The sequence below is a fragment of the Pavona decussata genome, unplaced genomic scaffold, assembly GCF_977016875.1.
Source record: "Pavona decussata unplaced genomic scaffold, jaPavDecu1.1 SCAFFOLD_100, whole genome shotgun sequence".
Classification (NCBI taxonomy): domain Eukaryota; kingdom Metazoa; phylum Cnidaria; class Anthozoa; order Scleractinia; family Agariciidae; genus Pavona; species Pavona decussata.
The window spans coordinates 2,352,491-2,365,182 of record NW_028145515.1 but is presented as its reverse complement, the minus strand read 5'-3'; the positions used below and the strand labels follow the sequence as shown (position 1 = coordinate 2,365,182).

The following is a 12,692-nucleotide window of genomic DNA, read 5'->3' as shown; positions in this document are numbered from 1 at the left end:
ATGAAACCAAATGCAGATTTATAAAGAACTGCAATTTAACTCTGTGATTACAGATGAAGGGAAAGTTGCACAAATGCCACAGGACACCCACATAGTGGAACATACATGTAACTCCAGTATATGTACATGTAGCATGAAGCATCTAGGGGTATTCCTATTACCCCCTGGATGGGGGGGGGGGGGGGGGGAGGGGGCTGTACTACTCCTAGTCCATCAAAGCACCAGAAAGAAGTGTCAAGGAGTATTGCTACTCCCCCCTGGATGGGATTCTCGTCCCTCACAGGATACCCAGCATGGAGTGACTGGGACTATTACTATTCCCACTGGATGGGATGTACGTCTATCACAGGATACCCAGCATAACGTGACAAGGAATATTACTACTCCCCCCTGGATGGGATACTTGTCCCAGTATGAAGCAACTGCACTCCAACACAGGATTCCCAGCATGAAGTGACGATAGTAAAACATAGGGTACCCAGCATGAAGTGACTACAGTCCAGTACAGGATACCAGCATGAAGTGACTATAATCCAACACAGGATACTCAGCATGAAGTGACTATAGTCCAACACAGGATACCCAGCATGAAATGACTACAGTCAAACACAGGATACCCAGCATGAAGTGACCATAGTCCAACACAGGAGCCCCAGCATGAAGTGACTATAGTCAAACACAGGATACCCAACATGAAGTGACCATAGTCCAACACAGGACACCCAGTATGAAGTGGCTAGGAGTGCTAACACCACCCCCCCCCCCCTCCTCCTCCTCCTCCCTCCCTTCTTTTTGTATTTGTATGACTGACTAAGGAAGGAAGGAAGGAGAGTACAAAGTCTATAGGCAAGAACAGTGTGTAAGTGGGTAGAGTAAAGGTAGGTACTGTAAAAATACTCCATTGAATAACTTACCGGCCTTCATCTGCCTGGGCAGAATGGTGAAATATCTGTATCATTGTATACCTCCCTAACTGCATTGAAGGACGGGATAGCTTCAGCCCCTTGCTTGCAATTCTATCAAGATTTTAAAACCAAAAGTCAAAATTATACGCAGAATTACAATGCATATCCACTTTTGGCCACAAACATGTAAACATTTTGAGCACATTATATTACTTTCCATGGACCTTACTGTTATGGGTACACTACCTGATGTAAAGGTCATCATCTTCTCCTCCCCATCCCCAAAACTGGTTTGAAAAGCCATTGATAAGCTCAAAGTGTTCCCTTGACAGGGCACCTACCCCTCCAAAAATGTTCGCATATGGCAAGCTGTAGAGAAATGTTCAGAAGAAAAAGGTTATTCACTCAACACAAGGAAAATTAAAAATAATAAGGAAGCCAACTTGTGCATGCAGAAGTAAAATATTATTAATAGTGGCAAGGTATAAAACATTGTTTGCATTGTGTTTGGTTGGCGCAGGACTCGAAATATAGGCCATAAAGGCTTAATCTTAAGGGTCCTGACGGGCATTTTATTCCGCATTCTAAGTCGCTTAAGATTTTTAGCTGTTCCCCTCAGAAAAATTGAGCTCCTTGAACAGTTTTTTTACATCTGAAACAAAGGAACATAGAAATCAACCTAGGTTGAAATCATTTTAAACTACAACAGCTACACCTGAATCATCATTAATACTATAAGAATAATAAAAATTTTAAATGAATAATGAAATCCTTCTACAATGAACGAAAGTTCCTTAAATTATAAAATGCTGTACATCAAATGAAACGCGTGACCCACAACCTGACTTCCAGTGACAGACCTATTCTAATGTTAATAAATGTTAATAGTCAAGTAATGTGACATAAATTGTACTTACCGATATTGGAATTTATCTACAGCAACTGACATATGTCTTGGAGATGTGGGACAGCTGTACTCATTACGATCATCTTCTGGTATTAAGTCAACGTCGTGGAATATGAAGCAGTCAAACTGGTCAAACTTCAGAGCTTCCTTATATCCAATATTAAATAGCATAGCACGGTTAAATGGTGTATCCCCTGCCTATTATAGAACCAAAACATGATTAGATTTGGGCCTGACCAGGGCCAACAATTATTAAAAGTATACTGAGGGTTTCACCCCTCTTGTTAAAAATTATATTGAAAGCTTACTTTAAGCTAATGGTAATGAAACGCAAGTCAAAACTGAGGGAAAAATCTTTCGGAAGTATCTTTTATTACTAAACTTGAATCAGAGTTCATGATATTCAAGGATTAGCTTAATCAGAGTTTGAACAACTGGGCCCAGGGCTAGCCACTACTCTGTACCTAGACGTACACTGTAAATTCTTAAACCAGCCCCTGCCCCCTCTGATTAAGCAGCCCCTTCTATAGCCAAAATTTGAAACAATCGCCCTCTCCCCTCCCCCGTTACTATTTGGCTGAGTACAGAGACAGCGAAGGTTGACTATAGTCTATATATGTAGAAGTGTCACTCGTCATTACTTTTGTATCAATGTCGGAAATTCAGAATCAAAGACGAACTGGCCTTGACTTCAACACTACAATGCAACAAATCAGATTTCTATTGCAAGTTGCATCTTACAGTTTCCAGGAGCATGTATTGACATACGTTGCACATAAGAAGTTTGTCCCTATTACAACTCAATGAACAGCTTTTATTGTATATTAATGCACAGGTTACCATATGTTGCTGTCTGTTGCAATCGTTAAAAATGTGTTGCAAAAATACATGACGATCTGACAATCAAGATTAACCTGAAAAATTTGATCTCCTTAAACTAAAAGTACTGTTTGGTGTTTCCAAAGGGAACTATTTCTTGCTCAGTATACATATTTTTTATCTCTTTTTTCAGTTTGTAGTTGCTATTCCACCTGAAAGTGCTGTTACCAAAGGGCACAGTTGCTATGAATTTAACTACAGTGTAGTTGAATTGTTGAATTATCCCTCTTTATACCATGGAAAGAGAAATTTTTTTGGACAATGCAACGGCACTGAGGCAGCAGTGAAGAGTGTGAAAAAAACATACCTGCTCAATTACAAATATCCTATAGAACAAGTTCTGTCTCCGTAGTACAGGATGCATGTGACGAAGAAAGATTGATAGCTGCTCATAACGATTACGAAATGGAATAATCAGGGCCATCTGAAGAGAGATTGCAACAAAAGTTTTAACAGGTAGCTTGGGTGTGTAGGTAATTTAATAATTCCGTACATGGATATAACTTTCAAAGTATTAAAATAAACCAAAATGTGGTGGAGTGTTTCGAGCCATTACCACACCAGCCTCTGACTTCAAGAACAGTGCTTTAAGCTCCACTCCTCTTGCAACCCTGAGATCAGACTACATGTAGCATCTCATCTTGGGGTGCCCACATAAATGCTATACAATCCAATTCAACCCAACAGCAGAGCCAGGAGACTCAAACAGTGCTGGTTTAGCATGAACTGGCAGGGAACAAAAATTAGTATAATTTCTCCTCCCTTTGATTTACCCCTGTATTTTGTTTCTAATAATTATTATTAATAGACAAGTAAGTTTGAGGTCTTGACATGTATGCTGTAAAATACAAGTTACACTTTCCCAAACAGAATTGAAAGAAGTGTCTTGCCCAACAGCACTAGATGCCATTAGATTCTAGTATGAGTATGATGACAAATACAAGATTTGACTTTAAGTAGTTTTTAGCGAAGTACTAAGAGGAGATATAATTACATGTATATTCCAGGAAGCATCATTTTACTCTTTCTCAACAGGGTTCGAAATTGTGACTCACTGGTCGCCAATGCGACCAAAAAATTGAGTGCCTGCGACTAGATTTTCAGAACTGGTCGCCAGCTGGCGACACACGTTTCGCCCGATGACCCAGGATAAACAGTGGCGAGCTTCTGTATTTAAATCTTTAAATAAGGAATTCATTCGGAACTGGTAGCTAGAAGACGACTCTCCTTTCCATCCCAAACTTGATGCAGTTGTTTTGAATGATGATAGCTACAATGTAAGCCTTTTTGTGATTCCAAAAAGACGAGATCCCCTGAGTTTTGAGGACTTGTTTTCACCACTACACCGTTCTCATAACAACTTGTAGTAAAATGACAAAAAACGTATATAAAACTGACAACAGCTATCACGTTTTCCCACCAAAATGAAACTGTTTCAGGCGCATGCACTCTTTATCTATTGCAAAAACTCGTAGTCGAACCCGTATTAGAATAAAAGTCTCTACTGTATGGGAGGGAGGGTGGAGGAGAAATTCTTGTTCTTGTTTCATGTTAGAGAAGGAAGTCCCTAAGCATTGATCTCAAATTGGAAAGCTTGTTTCTTTTCAAAAAAGGCTTCCTTCCAGACGCATTCAAAGAAATATTTTTGCTCACAAGTCATATTCATCATTACAAATCTAGACATTGAAATTCCTTTTACTCATTTCCCTGTGGAACGAATATCAGACGGTTTGTAATAAGTTTCAAGGACCTAAACTGTTTAATTCCTTTAATTAAGAAATTCAGAATGCTGAGAGTGTTTCTCTGTTTAAATCATTTCTCCAAAAAGGACTACTCCTGTTTTAAACATGCTGTTTCATGTTTTGCTGCCAGTGTGTGTTTTATTGTGTACTTGCTTTTTGACCTAAATGTACTGATAAATTAAATAAGCTACGTGTACCTAAAATCCTGATTTCAAAGTTGTAATTCTTTTGAGGAGCCTGTAGCTCCTATAAGACCCAATGGTTTCTCTATGGGCATCCTCGCCATATGTTTCTCTCTCTTTTGTTATTTATTTATCTTTTATATTTTAATATATATTTATCTTGCAATGATGTACAAGAATAATGGCAAAAAAAAAATTAACTAAAACTGAAAACTGAAACTGCATGTAATATTGGGCCATGACACTCATCCATCTGCAAGATTATGAATATTTGCAAATAAACACCTCACCTTAACTTTTGCTTTGCAATCAGTTGGCTTCCAGCTTCCTCCTTTACTGACCCAGCCGTTAAAATCACTTGACATTTCTTTTTCAAGATCTTCCATTTTAGGGACTGCTTTGTCTACAAATAAAGGTCCAACTGGTGAAAGAAAGGGAAATGAAATTAAGTTGAGAGTAAATTATTTTTTATTTTTGCGTTCGACGTAGGAAGAACGCACTCCTAATACAGATTGGAGTCAAGATTCATTGTATGGATCTTGGGACGTGCATCTGGCAAAACGTGCAGATTTTTTCGCAGGGCATCACAAAGGAGAGAAAGCCTGGGATCCAGATCATTGAATGCACTGACCCTAATTTTTGATTATTACTAGTTTATTTTGTTTACCTAAAGGTTATCCAACAAATTATTTTTCCTAACATTGTTGTTCGTCCAGAGGCATAATGAAACTTGTGCCCGTCATATTACTAGAGACGAATAACCACACGAACAACAAATGTTTGCCCAAGTTTATCCAGCCGGATAATACTTCCTCTGGTATATGTTTGACCAATGGCTGTTTTTATACTAAAAGATGCATTATCCGTCCGGACAAACTTTGGCAATAAGTCATATTATTGTTATTTGTCCGGTTATGCGTCTCTAGTATAGATAGGCACAAGACTCATTTGCATCTAGATGAACTATCTGTGCTATGTGTCTGTACGATAGCTCATCTAGATGCATAACACATCTTGTGCCCGTTAGACTACGAGTAGTCCCCCATTTTTCCTCAGGGATAGTAGGGCGAGCGAAACGCGAGCGAAACGCGAGCGAAACGCGAGCGTGCGTGAAAATTACCCCACGCAAGAAAAGGCGACACGCGGCGGGGAGAGAGAAAAATGAGCCTTTTCTCGCGTGGGGTGATTTTCACCCGTGCTCGCGTTTCGCTCTCCCTACTATCCCTGAGGAAAAATGGGAGACTACTCGTAGTCTAGTGCCTGTCTTTATAGAGTGGAACCTCGATTTTACAATATAGCAAGGGGACAGCAAAATCATATCGTTAAATCGGGATATTGTTGTAAACGATCTCCTTTACCAGGACACAGAATGTTGATTGTTAAATCGGGAATATCGTTAGATCGCCGATCGTAAAATCGGGGTTCCTCTGTACTAGAAACAAAAACAACAAAATATTAATGTTTGCCCAGTTCATCCAGAAGGATAGTGCCCTCCTCCAGTATAAGACAGCCAATATGTCAATTTCAGATTGGGTAAACTGACTAAATTGCAGTGTAGCAAAATGACCAGTAGGCCAATTTTCGGACAACCTTTCAGCCTCGGGCCTTCAGGCGGCTGGTATACTAGATCAGAGGATAATGGGTTTGTTTACTAGTAAATAAAATAGTCGATGACATCATGACAGTTGAAACTCGCGCTTTCGTTTGTCACCAGCGATTATTATGCACTATCATCCACTATCATAAACTATGATTCACTGTGAGCCTGTTCAAATATCATGAACCGTTTGAACTGCGATATGATCGATGGTTTTTTCGCTACTGTACCGTACGCTTCACATCAGTGCAGTCCAGCGAGAAACAACATATCTAATGCAAGGACAGAACACAAACATTTTGAACGGTTTTCTTTGAATCCAATCAAGCAATAGTTAACTTTAGCTGCCTTAAATAAAATATTATACTAATAACGGTGCGTCAGAACAACGTAACCGCGCGCTGTATACAACTTGCATAAATTCATTTATTATTCCACTATTATGTCATTTCACCAAATAAGGTCAAGAGAACGCGCAAAATATGAGACCGTAATACACTGTAGTGTCCCGGTTTGACCGGTTTACAACAGAGCGAATACGGACGGAAAAGGCAGAAAAAAGGAGCAACAATGTCCGGACTGGACGAAGAATAGTTTTTGAAACGATGCAGACTCGAAAACAAGTTTTTAGCATGCCAATCACTTGTCATTTATCTTTTCATTTTATGTAATCAAATTAAAGACATTTAACTGGCTTTCTGTGTTGTTTACATCATTCGTACGCGCCATATATACCGATGGACAGTTAATGCCGGGTGTATTTGAAAACTGTTACCAAAACAGAGAAGCCAAAATAACAAAATCTTTTTATAGTGGAATAATAAATCTCTTATTCGATGGTTTTACATATAATACTCGCGGACATTTTGCTCATTGCTCGTATTTTTCCTCGCCCCTTCGGGGCTCGGAAAAATACTACGAAACTCGCAAAATATCCGCGCGTATTATATGTAAAACCATCGAATAAGATATATATAATTTCACAATGCAAATGATCCTGATGCAACGAACTGCAAAGTAACGCAAGCTTAATTTAATTTCGTAGACCACTCGTTAGTATTTGATCTTTCTGGTCACAGACACTTGAACTAAACCATATCAATCGCATCCAAAAAGCTGCCTTTGTTGTTGTTATCGTAAGCGTAACTGACTTGAAGCGCTTACCTTGTTTGGAACCGCCAGAACATAAGGGCAATTCTTTCGCCTCTTCCGTAGTCTGTTCATTACTAGCTGGCGTTGGTATAGTTTTGTTTACTTGTTCTCGCTTCCCTACTGTTTCAGTCTTTGGTGTCTGTGTTGATCCTTCCTTGGAGCTACCGACGCCCCTAATAACGTCTACAAAATCACGTAATTTTTTTCCAACAAGGCTTTGAGTTTCACGAATGTAGATGTGTCGTGAAGCATTCGACCTCGCTGACGTTGCATTCCCAAATTTCTCGCCGCTAGTTCCTCTAGTCCATCCATTTGTAAGAAAATCAGTCTTTAACATCCCTACGTACTTCACTCCGATTTGCGAATATTTTGTAAACTCTACCGAGTAGTAAAACATAACAACCAGTGAAACTATGGCCACGAACAATGTGCCGAGAAGGAATGCTTTCAACTTGTTATTCAACATCATGTTTTCCGGTCCAAAGATGAAACTTCTTTCTCGGTTAACCCATGGTTGATAACATCAGATACCTGTGATATGAAAGTAAATTTAGTCCCGCAAGAAATTACGGCCGAAAACCGTCTATATGAAAAAATATGCGTAGAAATTTTCTCCACATTTGACATCCGTCGGTGATCTGAGTATGATAACGAGGCTGCACCACATCATCAGTGCGAGGCCTGCGAGAAGAAGTACGTCTGGTTATAAATATTTTACGGGATTTGAGCTATGCTGAGCTGTGTTTTGGTCTGAATATGAACATTAGCTGTAAATTTTCCTCATTTGGACCGGTCGACGAAATAAGACGTATATATACGAGGCCGTGATGCGATTGATTAAATTCTTGTGCGATTTCTCATGGTGATTTTAAAAATCAACACTGCGACTGCAACTGCGTGCCACGTCAACAGTCCGGACAAAATATGCCTTCTCCAAAATGGCGGCCGACAATTCAAATAAGTTAAAAAAAAAAAAAAAAAACGAATACCAGCACTAGAAAGAGCACTTTTATTTTAGTAACCCTGCAAAGTTTCAGCATATCAGGTGCAATATCAGCTGAGAAAATGTGAGTTGAAAAATGAAAATTTACAGACATTAGGATGACTGAGGGTAGATGACGTATACCGGCCCCCTAACGCTTAGTCATACAAACGTCTGTAAATTTGTCAAATTTCATCTTACATTTCCTAAGGCGATATAACACCTAATATGCTGAAACATTGCAAGATTACTAAAGTAAAGGTGCCCTTTCCAGTGCTTGTATCAGTTTTTCATTCAGTTCAATTTTAACTCATTCAAATCTCAGTGTTGCCGCCATTTTGGCTAAGGGTCTATTCACTTCTTTTGCGCTGTACTGACATATTTAAACAGAGTCTAAACAGCAATCTCCAGTGGAGGATAAGTGTAAATTAAAGAAAAGCTGAACCAATATTTATTAAGGACTAGTGTGCAGCACACAATTACCCCAGGGAATATTTTTTGGATTATCCCTGAAATAGCTGTAAGGCAAATCGAGTGGATAGCCCAAAACTATTAAATTGAAAAGATATAATTCATTGCATTACGGATAAAATGTAGGATAAACTTCCTACATGTTACAGTTGAATTTGATATCATGTAAATGGTTTAAATTACTACGTTTAAATCAAAATAACCGAAAAGAAAAATGCTGTCAGAAGACACCCTAAATGTTATACCTACTGAACTCAGAGGACTTAATGCGTAGACAAAAACAAAAGTTGAATAAATCGTACCGGTAGCCCAATCGTTGTATGCGAAACAAGGCTATTCACAGATGTAGCCAGATCTTAGTGGTATATATCTAAGCTTATCTAGAACAATTCAAAATAACTGTACTTCAGTGGTTCCTCAGTTGTCCTACGCACTTATGAGTCAAATTTCCTGGCATTCCCGGGGGATGATGTGAAGTTCAGTGTCGGAACAAGAGGACGAGCCCTTCCTCCCTACCCCCAGATGTTTTGTTTCACGAGGAGGAGGGAGTCAAACGTTTGAGCACGGACCCCCAGCCCCCCCCCCCCCCCCCCACCACCACCACCACCACCACCACTGCGATGACAAAATCTGTTTGCCACTACGAAAGGTCATGACAAAATTTTTCCCTACCAAAATTTCACTTTGGCAAACCTGTTCGCACAACAGCCATGTGAGCATTTCAGGTAATAGTAATAACTATAATAATATTTAATCCCGGCGAGTCTCTCATCGAAGTGATTTTCAGCCGAAGGGCCATCTGGGAAGATAAAGTTGATACAGAATTTAAAAATGAGGAATTAAGAGCAGAAAGCAACACAAATACAAACTAGCCTGTAATAGTGAAAAATAGCCGATACCAAAATAGTTCGTAAAATTGATTTAAAAATTTGCGAGAGCAGACGCCTTTCCAGCTTTTGTTTCACACGCGACAGGTGACCGAGAGGCCAGGAAAGCTTGTTGAATTTGAAAAAGCAAAACAATTGATCCTGATGATCTCAACATCCGCGAAGAAACGTATTAGTTTTAAAATTTTCTTTTTCTTTTTCAGATTTTATTTTCAGTGTTTTATTTTATCTTTAATTTTACACTGTCAACTGAATCAAGTTAGTTTTATGTATTTCCGGTATTACTCAAGTCACTTATCACATAAACAACCTTCCCATGTAAATTCTCATTGAGGTAGAAGGCTGGTTTGGCCAGTCGAAATATAGCACACAACCACGTAAAAAAACATTCTACGTTCAGTGTCGGTCTCTGCTTTTAAATCCTACATTTTTATTGTCTTCACTCTTATAGACAATGGCTACGAGCCAATCAGCGCGCGAGAATTTTGACAGTTACGTTTACTCCAGCCACTGCTGACAAACTGTTTAACGCGCTCTGAAGAGTGTAACATAAGATCTAATATTTACATTCGTTTTGGCCATGCTCGTAGTGTACACTAAACTACCAACAGCTGAAGGTCCCTACAAACGTTATGGACACCGTATTAACCTGAGTATCAAGCCTTCCTGAGGGGAAACGCCTGATACTCAGCCCGAAAGGCCAGATTCTCATGCTAACTGTGCTAATTAACAATTAGATTATGAGCTCGAGATTTCTATCGCGTGATAGCTGATGAGGGCGCAGCCCGAATCAGCTATCACGCATAGAAATCGAGAGCGAATAATCTAATTGTTTTAGTATAAATCTACTAGTCGGTCAAAACTAAACAAGTAAATTATCTATTTCCTCATCGTAGACACTTCGAAAACGCGACGAAGCGGCCGCCATTTTGTTGAAAACCGCTACTCACTATCTATCACAGAATAGATAGCGAGTAGCGTAGCCAATCAGAGAACGGCATTCGTGATAGAACACTAGTAGATTTATATTAACACCGTATATATCCCTACAGTTTTCAGAGTTTTGTACCAGTGCTACAGTGCCCGGGAACCTTTACCGACATTCACTGTTCGTGAGTTTCGCAGAGCCGCCACGATAAGATTTACTGATTTTTGTTCTCAGAACGAGACTGAAACGTTCTTTGTGTTAGATAGACTTAGCTTTTAAATAGCAACTGACGTCTAAACACTTTTTAAATGTAGTTACAGTCGAGGCTCCCCTTGCGACCACTTTCTTAAGCGTTCAGCTCTAGTTTCGCCGGACCACCATTGCAGCTGCGATTGTGAAACCCCGTTCTCGCTCAATGCTCCGCCGGTAAACTCTGTAATCAAAAGCTCTCGTTAGCGACCACGACCACTTCTGGGATTTACCAACTGGTCTTTTCCTTTGTTTTTAAGCTCTAGTAAGCGACCACTTAACACATAACGGCAACTCTTTCATAAACGTACTGTATACACTAACTTCGTGATCACATTTACAGTAATATTGCACTCCCTAATAATGTTCCAGGGGCACCCAACAGATCGTTTCGGTAAATTATCTGTTCGGAAGGCCCTTAATCCCCTACAATTTTCTGAAAGGAATTTTCACCTCGAACTTTCGTGATATGGGAAAGACCCAGTGTTTTCGGATTGATAAGAATGTCGTTTCGGGTGCCAAAAAAAGGTCAGCTAAGATTTTCGGAAAGGAAATAAGACCTAAGGTTTTCGGGAAATGGACAACATGCCCTAGGAATTTCGAAAAGACTCAGGTTGCCCTAGAATGACCGAACAGATAAAAATATTATGGCGCGGCCTTAAATGATCGAACCTACAGAGCTTTAAAGGCACTTCAGATAGCCTCAAAGAGCGTTTCAAAGGATCTGAGAGAAAACTGTCATTGGGTGCCCCTGATGTTCGTAGACTAAGATCTCGAATCTAAAATTCAAGATGATTTACGGCTGGATCAAGAGTGTTACCCTGAGACCGAGGTAGAAAGATTTATGCTAAAAGTTCAGGTATAGTACCATCTTCTATTGCTTCAGCTTTCGGTCGCTACGAGATTGCATTCATTTCCCGAGGTTGTCGCTTACGAGAGCTTTGTTGTCTTTCTAAATATTTTGCAATACCGAAAATTTGAAACTTTTCCTGAGATAGGTTAAATTTGAGAACTTTTAAGACCTTTTCGTGAGAGCCGTGTTGCATTCATCAACTCGAATGAATTAGTATTTTAATTCCCGATTATTCCGTTGAGTCAAGCAAACAAACTTTCGTATTCAAATTCACATCGTTTGTTCAACTCTTAACAGTTGTCTTATATTTCGCCTACTTTTTCTCAGAGCTTATATTTGCTTTTTAAAGTTATATACGGTGGGTATTATTTTGATTCCTCGACACCAATCTTAAGTTTAGAAAACTGAGTACGGTAATCTGTTTCTGTCTTTAACGCGTCAAATTATTTTTCCGCATAGTTAAATACGCGCGACGTGGCCGTACATTAATTGAAATCGGGACTCCTTTTTCGATCTAGTCTCTTCCTGAGGGTTTTGGAACTCGTGGCACGATTTCTCGCGGCTCTACATATGGTTATTACCGCCTTGATTAACGCCCTTCTCCCCGAGAAACAAAATGGAAGCAGGTAAAATTAACTTACCGACGCTCGCCCAGTGAACGCAGCGGAGTGCTTATATCCTAAGGACGCTAATAAATATGTTAACACAAAAATGTTTATTCAACATTCTACGAACATTCTTTCCCTCACTTGACAACCGGAAGGTTGCTAGGTAAACTTCGAAAAAAAAAAACCTGGTGCCTTCCCTAAAGGGTTTTACTGATAGTTTTTTTTTTAAAGACATAAATATACTTTATCATGATATTATACACATCACGTCTGCTCTCTGTTTTCTTGGGTCTACATACAAATTCATTTTGTATCTTAAAAGCTCATGGCGTCAAAAATATGAGAAAAAA

General features: G+C 39.4%; 1 protein-coding gene across 3 annotated transcripts in view; it reads right to left on the bottom strand.

Annotated features, from left to right (window-relative positions):
* Positions 1–12,431, bottom strand: part of LOC146472307 (beta-1,4-galactosyltransferase 4-like) — an 87,813-nt gene extending 75,382 nt beyond the window's left edge. The window contains exons 1-7 of one of the 3 annotated variants that reach the window (XM_085119738.1): positions 12,376–12,431; positions 7,377–7,895; positions 4,906–5,036; positions 2,999–3,115; positions 1,823–2,010; positions 1,152–1,274; positions 915–1,016 (exon numbers count right to left, since the gene is read on the bottom strand). In XM_085119738.1, coding sequence (XP_084975864.1) covers positions 915–1,016; positions 1,152–1,274; positions 1,823–2,010; positions 2,999–3,115; positions 4,906–5,036; positions 7,377–7,833 — 1,118 coding nt within the window. In that variant the 5' untranslated portion in view covers positions 7,834–7,895; positions 12,376–12,431. Of the gene's footprint in view, positions 1–914; positions 1,017–1,151; positions 1,275–1,822; positions 2,011–2,998; positions 3,116–4,905; positions 5,037–7,376; positions 8,043–12,375 lie in introns of those variants that run through there. The other 2 variants (XM_085119737.1, XM_085119739.1) reach the window with 2 other exon arrangements.
* Positions 12,432–12,692: the final 261 nt, after the last annotated feature.